At 40.4% G+C, this 15,788-nt stretch overlaps 1 protein-coding gene across 2 annotated transcripts; it reads left to right on the top strand.

Moving 5' to 3' along the window:
* The first annotated feature begins 230 nt into the window (after nucleotides 1-230).
* Nucleotides 231-15,776, top strand: PPID (peptidylprolyl isomerase D). 2 transcript variants are annotated; one of them, XM_086612590.1, is made up of 10 exons: nucleotides 231-316; nucleotides 2,147-2,287; nucleotides 2,729-2,835; nucleotides 7,207-7,395; nucleotides 8,171-8,293; nucleotides 9,748-9,854; nucleotides 12,421-12,562; nucleotides 14,864-14,950; nucleotides 15,032-15,074; nucleotides 15,646-15,776. In XM_086612590.1, exons 1-10 carry the CDS (start codon nucleotides 232-234, stop codon nucleotides 15,735-15,737), a joined length of 1,116 nt encoding a protein of 371 aa, XP_086468716.1. In that variant the 5' UTR covers nucleotide 231; the 3' UTR covers nucleotides 15,738-15,776. The 2 variants fall into 2 exon arrangements, with proteins under 2 accessions (XP_086468716.1, XP_086468715.1); XM_086612589.1 differs by having other exon boundaries at nucleotides 15,649-15,776.
* Nucleotides 15,777-15,788: the final 12 nt, after the last annotated feature.

The following is a 15,788-nucleotide window of genomic DNA, read 5'->3' on the forward strand; positions in this document are numbered from 1 at the left end:
CGTGGCGGAGGCACCGCCAGACGCCCGCCACACGCCGCAGCCCCGCTCAGCGTCGCCTCACGGCGACGGCCCGCGCCTTCGTTAAACGCGGGTGCAGCTCGCTTTCCTCTCGGCGGCCGCGGCCCACCCAACCCGGCGGTGGGAGGAGCGGGGAGCGGCCCCGACCCCGCGGCGGCCGGAATTGCAGGCGGCCGAGCGGGCGGAGCCAGCGCGGTAGCGGGCAGCTGCGATATGTCGCACCCGTCCCCCGTCGCCCGGCCCAGCAAGCCCTGCAACCCCCGCGCCTTCTTCGATGTGGACATCGGGGGCGAGCGAGGTGGGGAGGGGGCGGGAAATGGCCCTCGCGGCGCCGCGGGGACCCGGGCGAGACCCGCGCGGTGGGGCCGGGGCCGGGGCGGCGGGGCTGGGGCGCCCCTGTGGGGAACGCGCGGGGCCCGGCCCGGGCCGGGCGGCGGGGAGCGGGCGGGAGCGGCACGGCTCATGCCCGGGCCAGGCCTTGGCGGGGCCGCGCCGGGCTGTCCCCGCGGGCTGCGAGCACGCACAGCCGGCGCCGCGGAGGAGGAACGCGGCCTCGCCGCCAACGGGCATCCCGTGGGGAGGGCGGCCGCCCCGCGGGGCCCTGCGCGCCTCCTCCGAGGTTTCCCCGCCGGAATGAAGAGGCCCGAGGGAAACAGAGAGAACGGCAACATGGCTGCGTCGGCACCCCGCCGCTTCCCAGCGGAGGGGGATGCCTGCGGGTGAGGCCGAGGAGCGGGCGCGTACACCGCCATCAGTGACCCCCGCGACACGCTCCCGCACAGCCTCGCCTGGCGAGTGTGGCGGGCCGGCACCGTGCCCCGCGCCATGTCGGCCCCGGCGTACCTATGGCGGCGGCTCCTCCCGCGCACCGCTGCCACGTGCTGCCGGTGTGCCGGGCTCGGCCTCCATCACAGCCGCCCACTGCCAGGCGGCCGCTCCTGGCTCCAAGCCGCGGCCCCCGCCCCGGGTCTCGGCGCCGCGCCGGGCCGTGCCCGGCCGCTGCCGGCCCGGTGGATCGCGGCGGTGAGCGCTCAGGAAAAACCGCTGGTCCCCATCGTTCTCCCGGCGTCGCCAGAGGTCACTGAAAATGTGGGCGAACGGTCAAAACGAGACAAGAAAACAGCAACATGGAAGCTGGGGCAGTATTTGAAAGCGTAGGTTTTAAAAATTTGCACGGGTGCAGATAGATGCTGCCTTTTTGTCAGGATATATTGCCTCCGTTCTTTCGGCCACTCGAAAGAATAAAAGGAGAATGCCTGTAAGATGATTTGCCCTTTATTGACTTTCAGTTGTCTAATTTGTTTTCATTCCTGTATTAATTAGAGTTAATATATTTACGTTTAGCTTCCGGTAGAGTGAAGTTATGATACCTAATTAAGCGACTGTGAAGCTGATGAGAAAACAGGAGCATCAACTGATGGTGGCTGCTAGGAGTGAGAAATAGCTCTCCAAGAAGTCAGTTTGTGAAAAGACGAGAATTTTACACAGAATCCATTTATCGACTATTACAGGATCTGTTAGCTGCTCAGGTTTCCCTTCCCTTAGTTAAAACATGTACATTTTTGGATTTAACGATTGCTTGCAGCGTCTGTAATGGTAAATAGCCATTATGCATATGGCATGTTAAGCATTACTGTGTCCTAACAACATTGAGGTTTAAGAGAATGAGGAGTAAGGCTGGTGTACATGTTTGGCATAAGCTTTTTGATCAAATAAAAGTCTCCACAAAACAGTCTTTTTTAAATTTTATCTGATTTAGATTGAATAAGCTACATAGGTATGTTAAAATAGATGTAAAATAAGTATGCGTGTTAAATTACATAATTTGGCTTTATATATGTGTGTGTGATTTCCCACACACGTTTTTTCATTTTTGGCAGCATCTGTCTTTATTCCCCTAAATTATTCTTGATAGTGGAATTCATTGTTGGTAATAACCTTGCTAAAAACCTAATGTAACTCTGACAGCGATTGCTGTGAAACAACCCCAAAATGTAAATTTAATCATAATGTAAATAAAAATAATCAAGTCTGAAACATTAATTTCCTTTGCCCTATAATGCTCAACACATCACCATGCCAAGAACGGGACTTAAAAACGTGTCTCGCTCTCTTTTTGTCATTTCAGTTGGACGCATTGTCTTTGAATTATTTGCTGACGTTGTACCTAAAACTGCTGAAAATTTCCGTGCGTTATGTACAGGAGAGAAAGGAACAGGGCCTACCACTGGAAAACCTCTCCATTACAAAGGATGTCCTTTCCACAGAAGTAAGTTCTATGAAATCCTCTGCTTTCCTGTTGGTGACAGAAGTCCTTCATTATCAGTATTTGAAATAATGTTAAATAATATTTTGGAGCACTTAAGTTTAAGAAATAACTTGACTGAAAGTAAGTCCTCCTAATGACTAGATGTTTTTACCATGCATTGAAAATAGCAAATAATAAATTTACTAGTAATTAGTAATAGTAAAACTCATTTACTGTGAGTTGTGAATAGATTGAAATGGATTTCAGGTAAAGGATTAAATATCTAGTGATGTCCATTTAACTGAAAAGGGGTACTTATGGGAAGCTTGATAAATAAAAGGTGTTTTTTGGTTTTATTTAGGCACAGGTGCTGATGACAGGCATTGCTTTTCATCTCTGAATTGTTTTTCTTCCTGCCTTTCCTGCCTCATTGCTACATTTTATAATTATTTTCTTTTACAGTTATTAAGCAATTCATGGTCCAGGGTGGAGATTTTTCAAACCAAAATGGCACAGGTGGAGAAAGTATATATGGTGAAAAATTTGAAGATGAAAACTTTCATTATAAGGTACTCTATTGAAAATACTAATTCTATTCAGTTTTGAAGAATTACTGCTCCTTAGTCCAAGGTTAATGTATTTTTAAGCAGTGGAAAGAATGCAGCAAAAAACCCCCAGACTAGTTTGTCCTTAAAGTCTTTGTTGAATATAGAACAAGTACATGTATGAGGTCAACCTCATTAACACAGAGAGAACCATAGTTTAAGTTTTCTTTTTAATTTCACCATCAGAAGTTAATTTGAAACATTTTAGTTCTCAGTGAAATAGGGTTATTATTTTAAAAGAGGCAAAAAAGGCAAATATAAAAAAGGCAAATTTTGTCACTCTGAACCATATACAGTATGTTAGCATTAAATGGCTTTTATGCTTTTTTTTTCATATACTAGTAACATTCATAAGATTAGATGTGAGAAATACCTTTCTTATTATAGAAGTGGTGAATCCATGGTAGATTGCAGAATTAATCCAAAGGAAAATTTGAAAGAAAGCATTTTTGCCACTACAGTTATTTTCAATGATACCAGAAGTAAAAGGCTGTTCAAGAATAGCCTTTTTTTACCCAAAATGTTAAAAAAAATGTGCTGTGAACAAAGCAAGTTTTTGAATATGCAAAGGTCTCAATTGGAGGATGTCATTTTAAGAGATGCTGGATTTGATGGCAGAAATTCCTACCTCTCCCATTACTTATTCCCAGTCCTGTATCAGAGCTCACTACTTCATTACTAGCAACCGTTAGCACAGTCCCACCAGCAATTTTGTCAGCCTAGCTGTGGGAAGAGAGGAGGGAGCTGTGCTGCGAGAGTAGGAAATTCTACAATTGTCTTTGTCCTCAAAATCAACACCTGGGGACACCAGGAAGACTGCGGGTGCTGCATGTGCTTCACACACAAAACACGTACAAGTTTTGAGCAACAGTTTTCTCACGATGTGTCTTGTGTCTTACCTTGTTTCTTTTGCAAAGGCATAACCTTCAAAATGTCTGTTAACCATTCTTCACTCTTCTCTTTGTCATCAAAATCAAATGCAGTTAATGCCTCCAGGGTCTGTCTTTTGAAGTAAGATTGACTTCCTTTTTATGCATTTGAAGAAGAAATGTTTGCCTTCTGTATTTTTAAATCTTTTTTTTAAGCATTTTGGTTCTACCTTTCTTTAAATATGAGTATTCCAGAAAGGGAAGAAGACTGCTTTTCACCATACTGTACAGCAAGTCTGTGTACCTTAAGCCTACTATTATACAGTACTTGAAGATCTCCAAATCTAAGTATTGCCTGTACACTGTGACTTAAATTTTTTGGCTAGCAGACTTAGCTTCTCTGGAGAAAAGTGGCAACCGCTATAATTGTTCTGAGTGCATATCTGTGTTCTCAGGTGTACATAAAGGGCTGTGTGGCTGGAAAAAATCCCCCGTGCTTGAACTATCAGTATGAACATCTAGAGCCTAGGTGGGAGTACTACCTGGAAACAGCAAAAATAACACGTTCTGCAAGTAACCCTTACAACAGGCAGAACACCTGCTGTTGTAGGTGTAGCAATTCTCAGCACTGGTATTGACTGTTTTCATATCATGTTATTATGTGATAGCATATGAATGACTCCTCAACAACACTAAAAAACTTAGAGATATCGTTGTCCCATGGTTAAAACAAAGCCCTGACTGCAATTGTGCTTGCAACAGTATTTTAGGAAAAGAAAATATGGCAATCTCCACTAATCAGGCATCAAAGTCCATTACCAAGTTCAGAGCAACAGCTGGAAATGCAGCTCCAGCATTCATCATAAACTACACTTGTGAGAGATGTTCTCTGAAGTGTGACATTTGCTGTGGTGGTGCCCATAGCACTGCTGGTTAAAGTTACTCTTCTGCATCGATCCTTGTCTCAGGATCTCTAGCTCCTTGAAGGAGGAGACTTTGTGTCATCGTTACTTTTTTGGTTATGCTGTCAAGTGAGATCTGGATGTCCTTATGAATGGAATGCAAATGATCCCCATTTCTGTACTTCTCTGGCTGCTCAGCTATAACAAAAGTTGTCAGTGTGCCAGTGATGAGTTGAATAACTCACTTGGATCTTGTACGGAGTGTGGGAGCTCAATTTCCATCACCTGTTGGCCAAGTATGTTAGGATTTTAGTGGGAGTTAAAATGCCTCTACTACATAGAAATTCACTGGATCTTGTGCTTAATCTAGCAGTCCTGCAAAGTGTCCTCAAAGCAGTGTCTCAGAAAACAATGAGTTGGTCTTGTTGACGCTTCGGGATGCTGGAGCTACCTGTTTGTTCTTGTGTTGTTTGTATGGTTTCCTGTAAATTGCAATAAACTGCAAGACTTTGTCAGTAGTCAGTTTACCATGTGAGATCAATCCTGCTAGGCTTTTTTTGGTGTCATTTCTCCAGCTAATGGCTGTGCTGTTGTGGAATACCCAATTTACACAGTCCTCAAGCAGTGTTGTTACTGTGGCATAGTTTTGCCAGTCTGTCAGAGAATCTGATTTTGCCTGGACTTTTTTACTTGTTTTATAAGCTTACAAAATGACAAGCAGAAACCATCATGGGAAATACACTCTATCTGCAGTATGTTTCAAAACACTCATGGCAAGAAAATGCATGAGCGACAACATTTTTTTTTATATAAATAGGGACTCTATTCATGGGACTAATGTTGAGACTTGGTCCCAAACAAAACGGGTTGCATGTAAGTGTGAAGATCAGAGCCACCAGGCTGCTGTCTATAACTTTCCAACTTGTCCTCCAGATCTTCACAGACAAAAAGTAAATGTGCAGGTGTAAGGCAACACCAGAGCTTATTGTTCCTTGGCTCTTTGTTTACAAACCATTGCTGTTTAGCATCAGTTGTCATTGAGAAAAAAAAAAAGTAAGACAGGTCTTATTCTGCCTCTTGGGCACTGAATCAGTGACCAGCCTCAAATGGTATTTAAAAAAATCTTTTATGGTGGAACCCCTTCTGATTAACTTGTTTGCCAGCAACTATGATGGTGCTCCTGCAGGCTTACTACCAGATGCTTTCTCTTGCTGCGGGACACAGGCTTCCTCTCTGTCATTTGCCATCTCTGATTCCCAGGATGAGTTTCAAGATTAGCAGAGACAGAGTCAAGATTATTGCAGTAGCTTTCTGCTGGCTAGGTGCAGCTGTACAACCTTTAACCAGAGTGTCCAAGCCAAATCTTGGTTGAAAGAATCAGACTCATTGTGCCATATGACAAGATGGAACACCTCAGACAAGGAGTTCTCCCTGCCACCATGGAAATCCGAACACTCTATGTAGTGGTAGAGACTACAGGGACAAACCAGATGCTTAAATACAGCTGTCTCAGACTGTTGTCTCAAACTAATCAACCTCCTGTTGAGCTCTGAGGTCTATTTCACAGCAATTTCTGCTTCCATCTCGTCTGTGCTGTCATACTTTTTTTTCCCCTCCCCTCCCTTCCTCCCCACAGTATCAAGTTTCTTAGGAATACCAGAGCTTGCATGCTTCAAACATGTACCAGTGTCTTGATATAACATATTGACTTAGGTTAAACAGACTTCTTGCACTTAATAACCAGATTGACTGGAGGAGAATAATATCTTAATGACTGCGTCATGTCAGTTTAACAGGAGATTCACAACACGTATGAAAAGTACATTTATGCAATACAAGTGAAAATTAAATAATCTGTGTGATTAATAATTCTTATTTCAAAAAAGGAAAAAGTACTTACGGGAAACAAGATAAACAATATCTTCCCAGGTTGGGCTGTTTAATAAATTTTTGTTAGTTTGTGGCGTGGTAGCATGAGCCAAAACGATCAGATGGTTAAAAATCCCAACAGAGCAAAAACTGTCTCTAGGAAAGTGGAGGAGTTAAAACTCCCACCAACCTTCACATAATAAAGACCACAGTTCCCTAAAACCCGTAATTGTACAACAAATTTTGTGTGAGTAGCCCTTATAAAATTAACAATACATACCCATCTTGGCAGTGTAACATTAAAGCTGGTTTAAGTGGTGTTTCGCTGTGTTTCTGGAGGCCAGTGGTCTTGAATAACCCCATGAGGAACTTCACGTGTCTCTCAGGTGATCTGTCTAAACTCAGCAGCTGTACAGCGGATTGAGTGCACGAGCAGCAGGCAGGTGTTAGAGCATCACGTCACACGTGTGGCTCTGCTTGCTAGACTGCTGGGTGGCAAGTAAAGACGCAGAGCTGGCCATTTGTCCTCTTCAGTCATGACAGGTAAAATTAGTTGCTATTTGCTTGTAACAGGTTTACCAAGTTGTCGTTATGGCTGGCCTTGCTATATATATCGATAGCCTTACAGAATCTTCTGTATGGTTTTATAACAGATCTTTTATATGTTGGTTATGATTTTTTTCTCTCCAATACAGCATGACAAACCAGGGCTGCTGAGCATGGCGAATGCAGGACCCGGGACTAATGGCTCTCAGTTCTTTATCACAACGGTGCCTACTTCTCACCTGGATGGGAAACATGTGGTGTTTGGCCAAGTGATCAAAGGAATGGGTGTAGTTAAAATGCTAGAAAATGTTGAAGTAAAAGGAGAAAATCCTGCTAAGGTAGGCAAAATCCAAAGCACTTAGAGATGATGTTTATTCGTCCATTATATGATGTATATTCATTTCTTCTAAATGCTTTGTGTAATATTTAGTAGAACTATTAAATGTTAACCAGATATTTTTACTAACTGTTAAATTTCCATTTTACTGTCCTTGTTAAGAGGCTTCTGTTCTTTCGCTGTAAATTTCTCCTGCACAAATGATTTGTTTTTCGACACAGCTGTGAGGGTGGAAGCCTTTACTAGGGTGAAGCTGGAAATGCACAGGTGCAAGTGTAGGACAGGTGATGAAATTAAAAGGTGGAATTCACAACCCTACCTAGGTGATCCGTAATTCTTAATGAATTTTATGTCAGAAGTCGTCTTATTTCTGGAAGAGCAATCAGTGTGTAGGTCATGTCAGTTTGTGGTTGTTGGAAAAACTAATACCTCTGTAACTTTAAGAGTTTTGGCACTTTGAGAAAGTAACGATCTTCTCTAATGTAGTAGAACTTCAGTAGAATAGCTCAGCTTGCTGCCAGTTGCTCTTCCAGCCTCTCTGTGGGCGTGGGTATGGTGTTCTTGGAATGCTGCTCCTCTGAAGGCAACACTTTCTGTGATAAAAGCCTTTTGATGAAGATAGGCTAATGATGTGATGGGTTTCTGAAATCAGTGCACCCAAACAACAGATGAAAAAGCATTTTCACGAATTTCAAAGAGCACACAGAAGTTGTGGCTTTTTTTTTTTTGAAATTGTCTCAGTAAGCAATACTGCTGTTCATACTGTATTTTTTCAGTTGTGCGTCATTGCAGAATGTGGAGAACTAAAGGAAGGAGATGATTGGGGAATTGTTCCCCAGGATGGATCTGGAGATGCTCACCCAGATTTTCCTGAAGATTCAGATATAGACTTGAAAGATGTAAGTATTTTTCTTTTAAAGTATTTTACAGAATGCAAGACTTGTAGGTAATCTGAGTTACATGGTGTCTGTGATGATGTTCACTAAGCCTTTTTTCTTAGGAATTGATCAAGGTCCTGATTAAATGGTGACATTCAATTTTAGGAAAGAGAATGCTGTAGGAGGGGATTGCTACCTCTTTTTTTTTCAGTGCTAATTACAGCTGATTTTTTCCCCAGGAACTAAAAACACTATTACTTGCAATTATTACACTGATTTTTTTTCCGTTCTTCATTTCTTTTTTCTTTTGTTGGTGCTGTAGTGACAAATAGCAATTACTGGAACTCCATCCTGCAGATGACTAACTTAATGTTGTACCTACACTGTACTGTATCTGTGCAACTTTTAAAATACCTACCCTTAAAAAGAGTTTGCCTCACTTACTAGGTATAATAAAGGATCAACCTTTTTAAAAGATTACTACTACGTCAGAGCTAGTCGTTTTCGATTCCCAATAGTTGTTTGCTTTTCAGGTTTGTGGTGAGTTGGCCCTGGCTGGATGCCAGGTGCCCACCAAAGCCGCTTTATAACTCCCCCTCCTCAACTGGACAGGGGAGAGAAAGATACAATGAAAGGCGCATGGGTCGAGATACGGACAGGGAGATCACTCACTGACTACCACCTGTAACTTCACACTTGTCCATATAAACTACAGAAGCCATGGTGACATTGGTCTTACGCTGGGATCAGTTTTTTTCAATGTCATTAATTCTAGCATGGTAGAGGTGTAAACCGAGAGCATTACCGACAGCAATATATACATTTGACAAAGCTTAAGACAACCATGGTATAGACAGCAGTAATTATACACTGTTGCCACTGAAAAAGTAACTTGGTGCTTGAAACATCTGCCGTTCTGGAAATAGAAATGGTGGCTTTGGTAAAGACAGGCAGTTGTTCTCTTTCGTCTTCTGTAGATGTTTTAAGTGCCTTGAGAGGAGAATTGTGCTGATACAACTTCTAGTTTGAGAGCATGCAAAGTTCAGGTGACTAATACTGTTTTGAGAAGAAGACAAAATTTTCTTGGGAATAAGGCAGTCTTGGTTGAATAGTTTGATTGTTAACATGTCTTCTTTTCTATGTATGTCAGCACCTTTATATATAGCTCTGTGTGGGTAGCAGCATGTAGGGGAAGGAGCTGAACTGCTATGTTGTCTCTGGTATTTTCTCACCCTTTATACTGTAGAAAACCCATAGGAATTTCATCTTTCAGACTATTGTGTTTCATAAAGTAGAGAATATTATAGGGGTGGTTTGAAGCTAGTATTTGTCTAAAATTGAAATATTTTTATTCTGAGATTTTATAATAATCTTTGAAAGAGGAAGGACAGAGGATCCTACTGTTAAACATTAAGTAATTCAAGATTTCTTTCTTAAGTACATTCATACTTTATATTTTCCATCTATTTTATTAGGTTGACAAGATTGTGGCCATAGCAGAAGACATAAAGAATATAGGAAATACTTTCTTCAAATCGCAAAATTGGGCAGTGGCAGCTAAAAAGTATAGTAAAAGTTTACGGTAAGGCTATCATAATTCAATCAGGTAGTTCCTGTAACCCAAATTAATACTGCTATCAAGCAATAATATGTGCATTTAAAAAGTATCTGTTGCTGTGCTCTTTTCTTTTTCTTTTTTTAAGAAAAGAGCCTACTGAATCTGGAAAACATCTGGTTAATTTTTAGCTACCTGTTCAAGTAAGTCTTCTACTCATTGCTAGGTCAGCTTCCTATAGGCAGGAAGTATTGTTTGGAACGGACAAAATGCTCCTTTTTTCATACTCTTGAAGAAAAGCACAATACACGGGGTAGTTGATGAGCAGGAAAGGAGGGAGATACTTTTTCTCTAATTTCTAAAAAACAGTAGGTTTAGGAAATAGATAAGTTAAAGAGAGAGTACCCCCAAATGTGACACTTAATAATTCATTATTTTTTCTGAGGCTCCATACCATCATCCTGACTCCATGTATATTTCAGACTTGCCTTCAAAATCATGGTCTTTCTGCTTTTGTTTCCCTACTGCTCCTTTTTTCTTTTCATACTTCTTGCTTTATGTATATGAGCTTCTCCTAAAAACTTTTTTTTTTAAGTTATCTGACCTTTATCCCTACTGTCTTAATGATCACTGGTTAACTAGCAGTAACAATAATGAAAGAAAAAGAATTCTGGCATATTTAATGCTTCAGCTGAGGTTTTTAACTTACTGGATTTCAAAGAAGGGATGTCTTTCTGAAGCATAAAAATGAATCCTTTAGTTACAGATATTAACCCAAGATGCAACATCTCCCCCTGCCCTCAAAAAGCCCATCATAGTCCAACAGAAACCCTGAAGTAAATAGGATTTCTATGTAAACCTTTTAGAAATCATTCAGAAAAAAGGCTGGAATGGATCTTTAAGGGACTTGGTGTTGAATCTGTCCATTTCCTCCCCTCATTCTTAGGTAAATATCAAGTGTAATTATGCCATCCCTTACAATTAGTTGTCTTGCTCACTCTTAAGCACATGCAATGAAGGCTCTTCCAGTGTGAGTAGACAGCTTCTATTTGGTCCTTATTTGTCCTTGTGAATGGAAAGGATAGTGACTTTTCTAGACTAAACAAATCCAATCATTCCACACTTTCTCATAGGTCACACTGTTGTTTTATCTTAAAATTTAACACTTTAGGTAGGGTGGTGTACTTTAGCTGGCACTTTGCCAGAACTGATAGGAAGAGAAGAGCTCTTATCAAGGTATCTCCCATGACTTACGTGTGACTCCCTGAGCAAACCATCTGGTAATGTTGGTTTTTCCTTTTCACCAACAGTAACCATTATAACCTTCTGTTCTTTTTCTTGTCTTATTGTTGCTTAACCAGTTTTTAAAATTTATTTCATATGTAAGAATTGACACTTTTTTTTGTGAAAAAATATATTCCTTCCTATTGTCTCCCTTTATATTAATCTTACTGATTTCTTTGACTTGGAAGCTCTAATTTTGTTTCCAGAATGATTGCAGTCTCATGTTTTGGTGTGATTTATAAATATTATAGGTGTATTCTGTTTGTTTTGAACATACCAGAGTTTTGTATTATAACTCTCCTTAGCTTTTTACCCTTTTCTTTCTCTTCTGGTTCTCATTGTTGCTTGATGCCCAGGAAGAGAAAAAAATCACTTGGACTGTGTCTAATTTGCTTTTAAAGTATTGCTTATTTCTGTGGTTGAAAGTTCTATGCACACCATACAACACTCAAAAGATAGGGCATGCAAAAATTTAACTTATCTAGATACTGATCTGCAAAGACTGCATTAATTATGGTGTGCTTAAAATGTGAATGTATGCAAACATGATTTTTATTTTTTAAATAACAAACCACAGAAGTTCTATCAAGTAAGCCATTAAAAGAGTTAGAACTTTGATATCCACAACAGACCTTTGCCACTTGAAATAAAAACTTGACAGCATTAGCACACTGTAAATTAAGAAGAATGAGATACAGTTTGCCTGTCAGTTTGCCTATGAAATAGAGATGCAGTAAATGATGTGGCTTAGTGCTGAACCAATGTCAGTTTTGAAGTTCAGGAAAAAAGTCATGAAGAAGACAGTGGAAAGAAGGTGGAGTTACTAATGCTCATAAAACACCCTCCTTTACAAAGTAAAGTTAGCTTCAGCTTTTAGCCATAAATGCCTAAATTAATTAAACTGAGGGAACTGAGGAAGAGATGAAGCTTCCCATGAATGTGGAAGGTGCAGTGGTGGTGTTGACTTTTTGCCACTGATGAGCAGCATGTTTTTTGAAAAGAAACAGCCATTGAGATAAATTCTAATGGTTTCATGCCATCTAGAATAGTGCATTTGTCTAAGAATGCTGTTGATACAGCAGAGGGATAGCAGTTAAAGGAAAACATTCTCCAGTGATTTCATCTTTTTTGTCAGGGTACGCCTTATATATTTAGTTTAATAAATATTTGTAATAGTGGAATTGAAGCTGCTTTAAAAATACCAGTTTGGAGAGGCCACTTTGCATGTGTCTGGAAAGACAGCTAAGGGCAGAACAAAATGGCTGTTGCAACACTAACACATGTTCTTTGTAAATCTGTTTTTCTGCAGGTATGTAGAAGCTTCTGAAGCAGTGGCAGAGGAGGCAGACAAACCTAAGCTGAAGATTGTTGCTTTGACCTGTGTTCTAAACATTGGTGCTTGTAAACTAAAACTGTCGGATTGGCAGGGAGCCATTGAGAGTTGTTCAGAGGTAAATTTAATGTCTAGTATTTTGATTAACAGTTGGCCTATATAGAAAATGGAGACTGAAACTGCAAAGCTTTTTTAAAGAGTTTTCTGACAAACTTACTATTCTAAAGTAAACAAAGTAGAAGGCTGATTGCCAAGTTCCTAACTTTACAGTATGTGGCTTTTTAAAGATTTTGAAATGGAAATGACTCATTAGAAACAAACAAAAGAGAGCTATCACTTACTGCCAGAAAAAATGCACACTGTCATTGACAGTTTGGTTTGCAGAGCTAATTTTTATATGATAAAGAGTTAAAACTCTTCAGTGAAAGAGGAATACTTCTCTCTGGAAAACTAATATGAGCAAAATGTTTTATTTGCTTTTAGATTTGATGGTCTTGTGTTTTATGCATCAAAGTGACTTTTCTAACGAAAGCCCTTTCAGGTAGGCTTAGTGGTGGAATGAAACCAGTGAATAGGAAGAAAGAAGGAAGGAAACAATAAATATGGAAATACTGAAAAATAATAGAATTAAAGTAAAAAAAAAAGAAACAGTGACATAGGCATACTGACAGAATTTAGTACATTTGAAGAAACTTTAAATAATTCAGTAAAACTCTCAAATTTGGAAGGAAACTGAGTGTAAAAAATACTCTTACCTGTTAGCAGAGGATCCTGAGCAGCACCTCTGAGGGCTTCATGCTGAAAGCAGGGATCTCAGCTGATCTGTTTGTGAGGGGTCTTTAGAGATCTGACTTGCTTTCTAGCCTGATGGCGGTGTTGCCGCATGGAAAACTTTCATAAACCTGTGTTAGAATGGGCAAATGGGGGATGAGGAAAGAAAAAAACCCACAATAAAACTGTGTAATGTGATATCTGTCATCTAGAAAATGGTAAAAATTGAAACAGCATTTAAGTCTTAGAGATAGAAATTATTAGTCATAATACTTGCCATTGTGGGGAAAAGACAACTTTTTTTTTTTTTGAGATTACAGAATTGTTAGGTAAAGGCAACTCCATAGTTGTAATAGACTTCTGTAATGCATTTAGTTTATGTCTCGTAAGAAGTGTTAAATCGTGTGTCAGTGTTTTAATCAGAACACCAGTTTCCTAAGATTAACTAGTAATGGTCAAGGTAATTGTTAATGAGAACCTATACACGCTCGCTTTCATGATTTCCTAAGGCCAAAAGGCTTTTAAATTAACAGTCTGTAATAGATGCATGATTTTGGTGTAGACAAGGAGTTAGGAGTGGCTGAATCCGTTCAAACAAACCTTGCTTTGAAATAGTTGTAAGCACCATGGTCGAGCGTTCCTTGTTTTTAGCTACCTGTGCACAAACCACGCAGACACCCTGTTTTCTAATTACTGGCACAGAAGAGGCTGTAGGCTTTACAGCAGACAGATCAGGATGAGCTCCCGAAGCAATACTTCCTTTGCATGAACAGCCAATACTGAAGTGATTTTAAAAAATCTGGATGCTTTGTCTAGTGTCTGTATTCTTATTTAATGAATTAAAGTTAATAAATGAAATTAATGAAGCCAGGCATTCGTGCAAAGAAATTTCCTCTAATCACTAAGAAACGATATTATTTAAAATAATGATAAATAAAGATACACGATAGAGCTATCTGCAGTAAGAAAAAAAGGTGGTGATCTTCACAGGCAAGAAGAGAAAACGGCTAGCAAGCCCGATTAACCGAGGTACCTGAAAACACAGTTTAAGAAATCAAATAGTGGAACATTCTCTTTGCCCAGCTGCTGCGTTTCCTGTTTTGATATTGTCATATTAGAGCTGGCATACACACGAGTGAAACCATTCTGTGCAGAAAAGGCAGAGGTGACTGGAACTTGGCAGGGTTCCTGAAGCATGACATGGGTTGCTTGGATGTCTCCTAGCCTGCAGTGAAAAAAGCTTTACAGGAAATCTCCATGCCTGCTTTATGATGCTGTGTGAGGGTTTTTTGGTGTGAAGGAAGGATCTGCAATATAGAGTGGTGTACTGTGGGACTCAAGGTGAGGATAATTTGAACTGCAGCAACACCTTTGCCTTGACAGCTACTTACACACACAGAGGTTCCGTTTTACCCTCATGTATGCTGGTCCTTCACTAAAGACTACATCTGGTGCAGGGGTATCAACACTGATTAGCTATACCATGTGCTACAATATAGCATTCCTTTTTTTACACAGTTAATGTTTTGACAGCTTACCCTCAAACTGTGCGGGGAGATTGTCTGCTGGTGTGAACTGTGCCATTTGCAGTGATGGGAGGCTGTGAAGTATATGAAATGTTAATGTGACAATTTTATTAAACTTACAGGCTCTTAAAATAGATCCAGCAAATACTAAAGCTCTTTACAGACGTGCTCAAGGATGGCAGGGAATAAAAGATCTTGATCAAGCATTGGTAATTATCACAATATTTATTTTTTTTTTTAAATCAAAACATTTCATCAGAACATTAATTTATATTTCTCTTTTATTTAAGGCTGATCTTAAAAAGGCTCATGAAATAGCCCCTGAAGACAAAGGTAAAATAAAGCTGTTTCTGTCCAGATTCTTTGCTTTTTAAGAAAACCGTAACAAAGTGACCAGGGTGGTATTTAGTAGGAAATCATACTTGCGCCATGCCCAAAACGCTGGTTTCCCAACAGCTTAAACGCTGATGCATTGAGCACAGAGCCCACTCTGGTGGAAGATCTGTTTTTAATACAGCAGTGGTTTCCGGTGTGCTGAGTAACTTGCTTATGTAGGTCAACAGCATGCCTCGTGAGCCATCTCCCTGTCTCACAGGGGTCTTAGGAACTTCCTTAATTTCCTGGTCTAATTGGGTAGGATTTTTAGCTCATAAATAGCTAATAATAACTGGTTGACACCAATACTATGCTTGCTACACCCTCCTCTACCTGGTTACCTGACCAGGTGGCACAAAGTGTAAGGGACAAGTTTTTTTTGCTGCTAGTATCTCACCTAATAGAAGATGAAATGCAGTTCTATTATACAAAACAATAGGGGTAATTAGCAGCAGTGTGACTCGTTCTTGATATACGCGACCTACTGTAAAGAGATTACTATAACTGCATCATGGATTTTCTTTTTAAGCAGCTATCCAGACGGAAACGCTCAGAATCAAACAGAAGATAAAAGCCCAAAAGGAGAAAGAGAAGGCAGCTTATGCTAAAATGTTTGCTTGATTTTTTTTTTTTCCTAAACTTTTTAATCTATGCACTAACTCACGCAAAAGG

This window comes from Tauraco erythrolophus, chromosome 5 (assembly GCF_009769465.1).
Source record: "Tauraco erythrolophus isolate bTauEry1 chromosome 5, bTauEry1.pri, whole genome shotgun sequence".
In the NCBI taxonomy this organism is placed as follows: Eukaryota; Metazoa; Chordata; class Aves; order Musophagiformes; family Musophagidae; genus Tauraco; species Tauraco erythrolophus.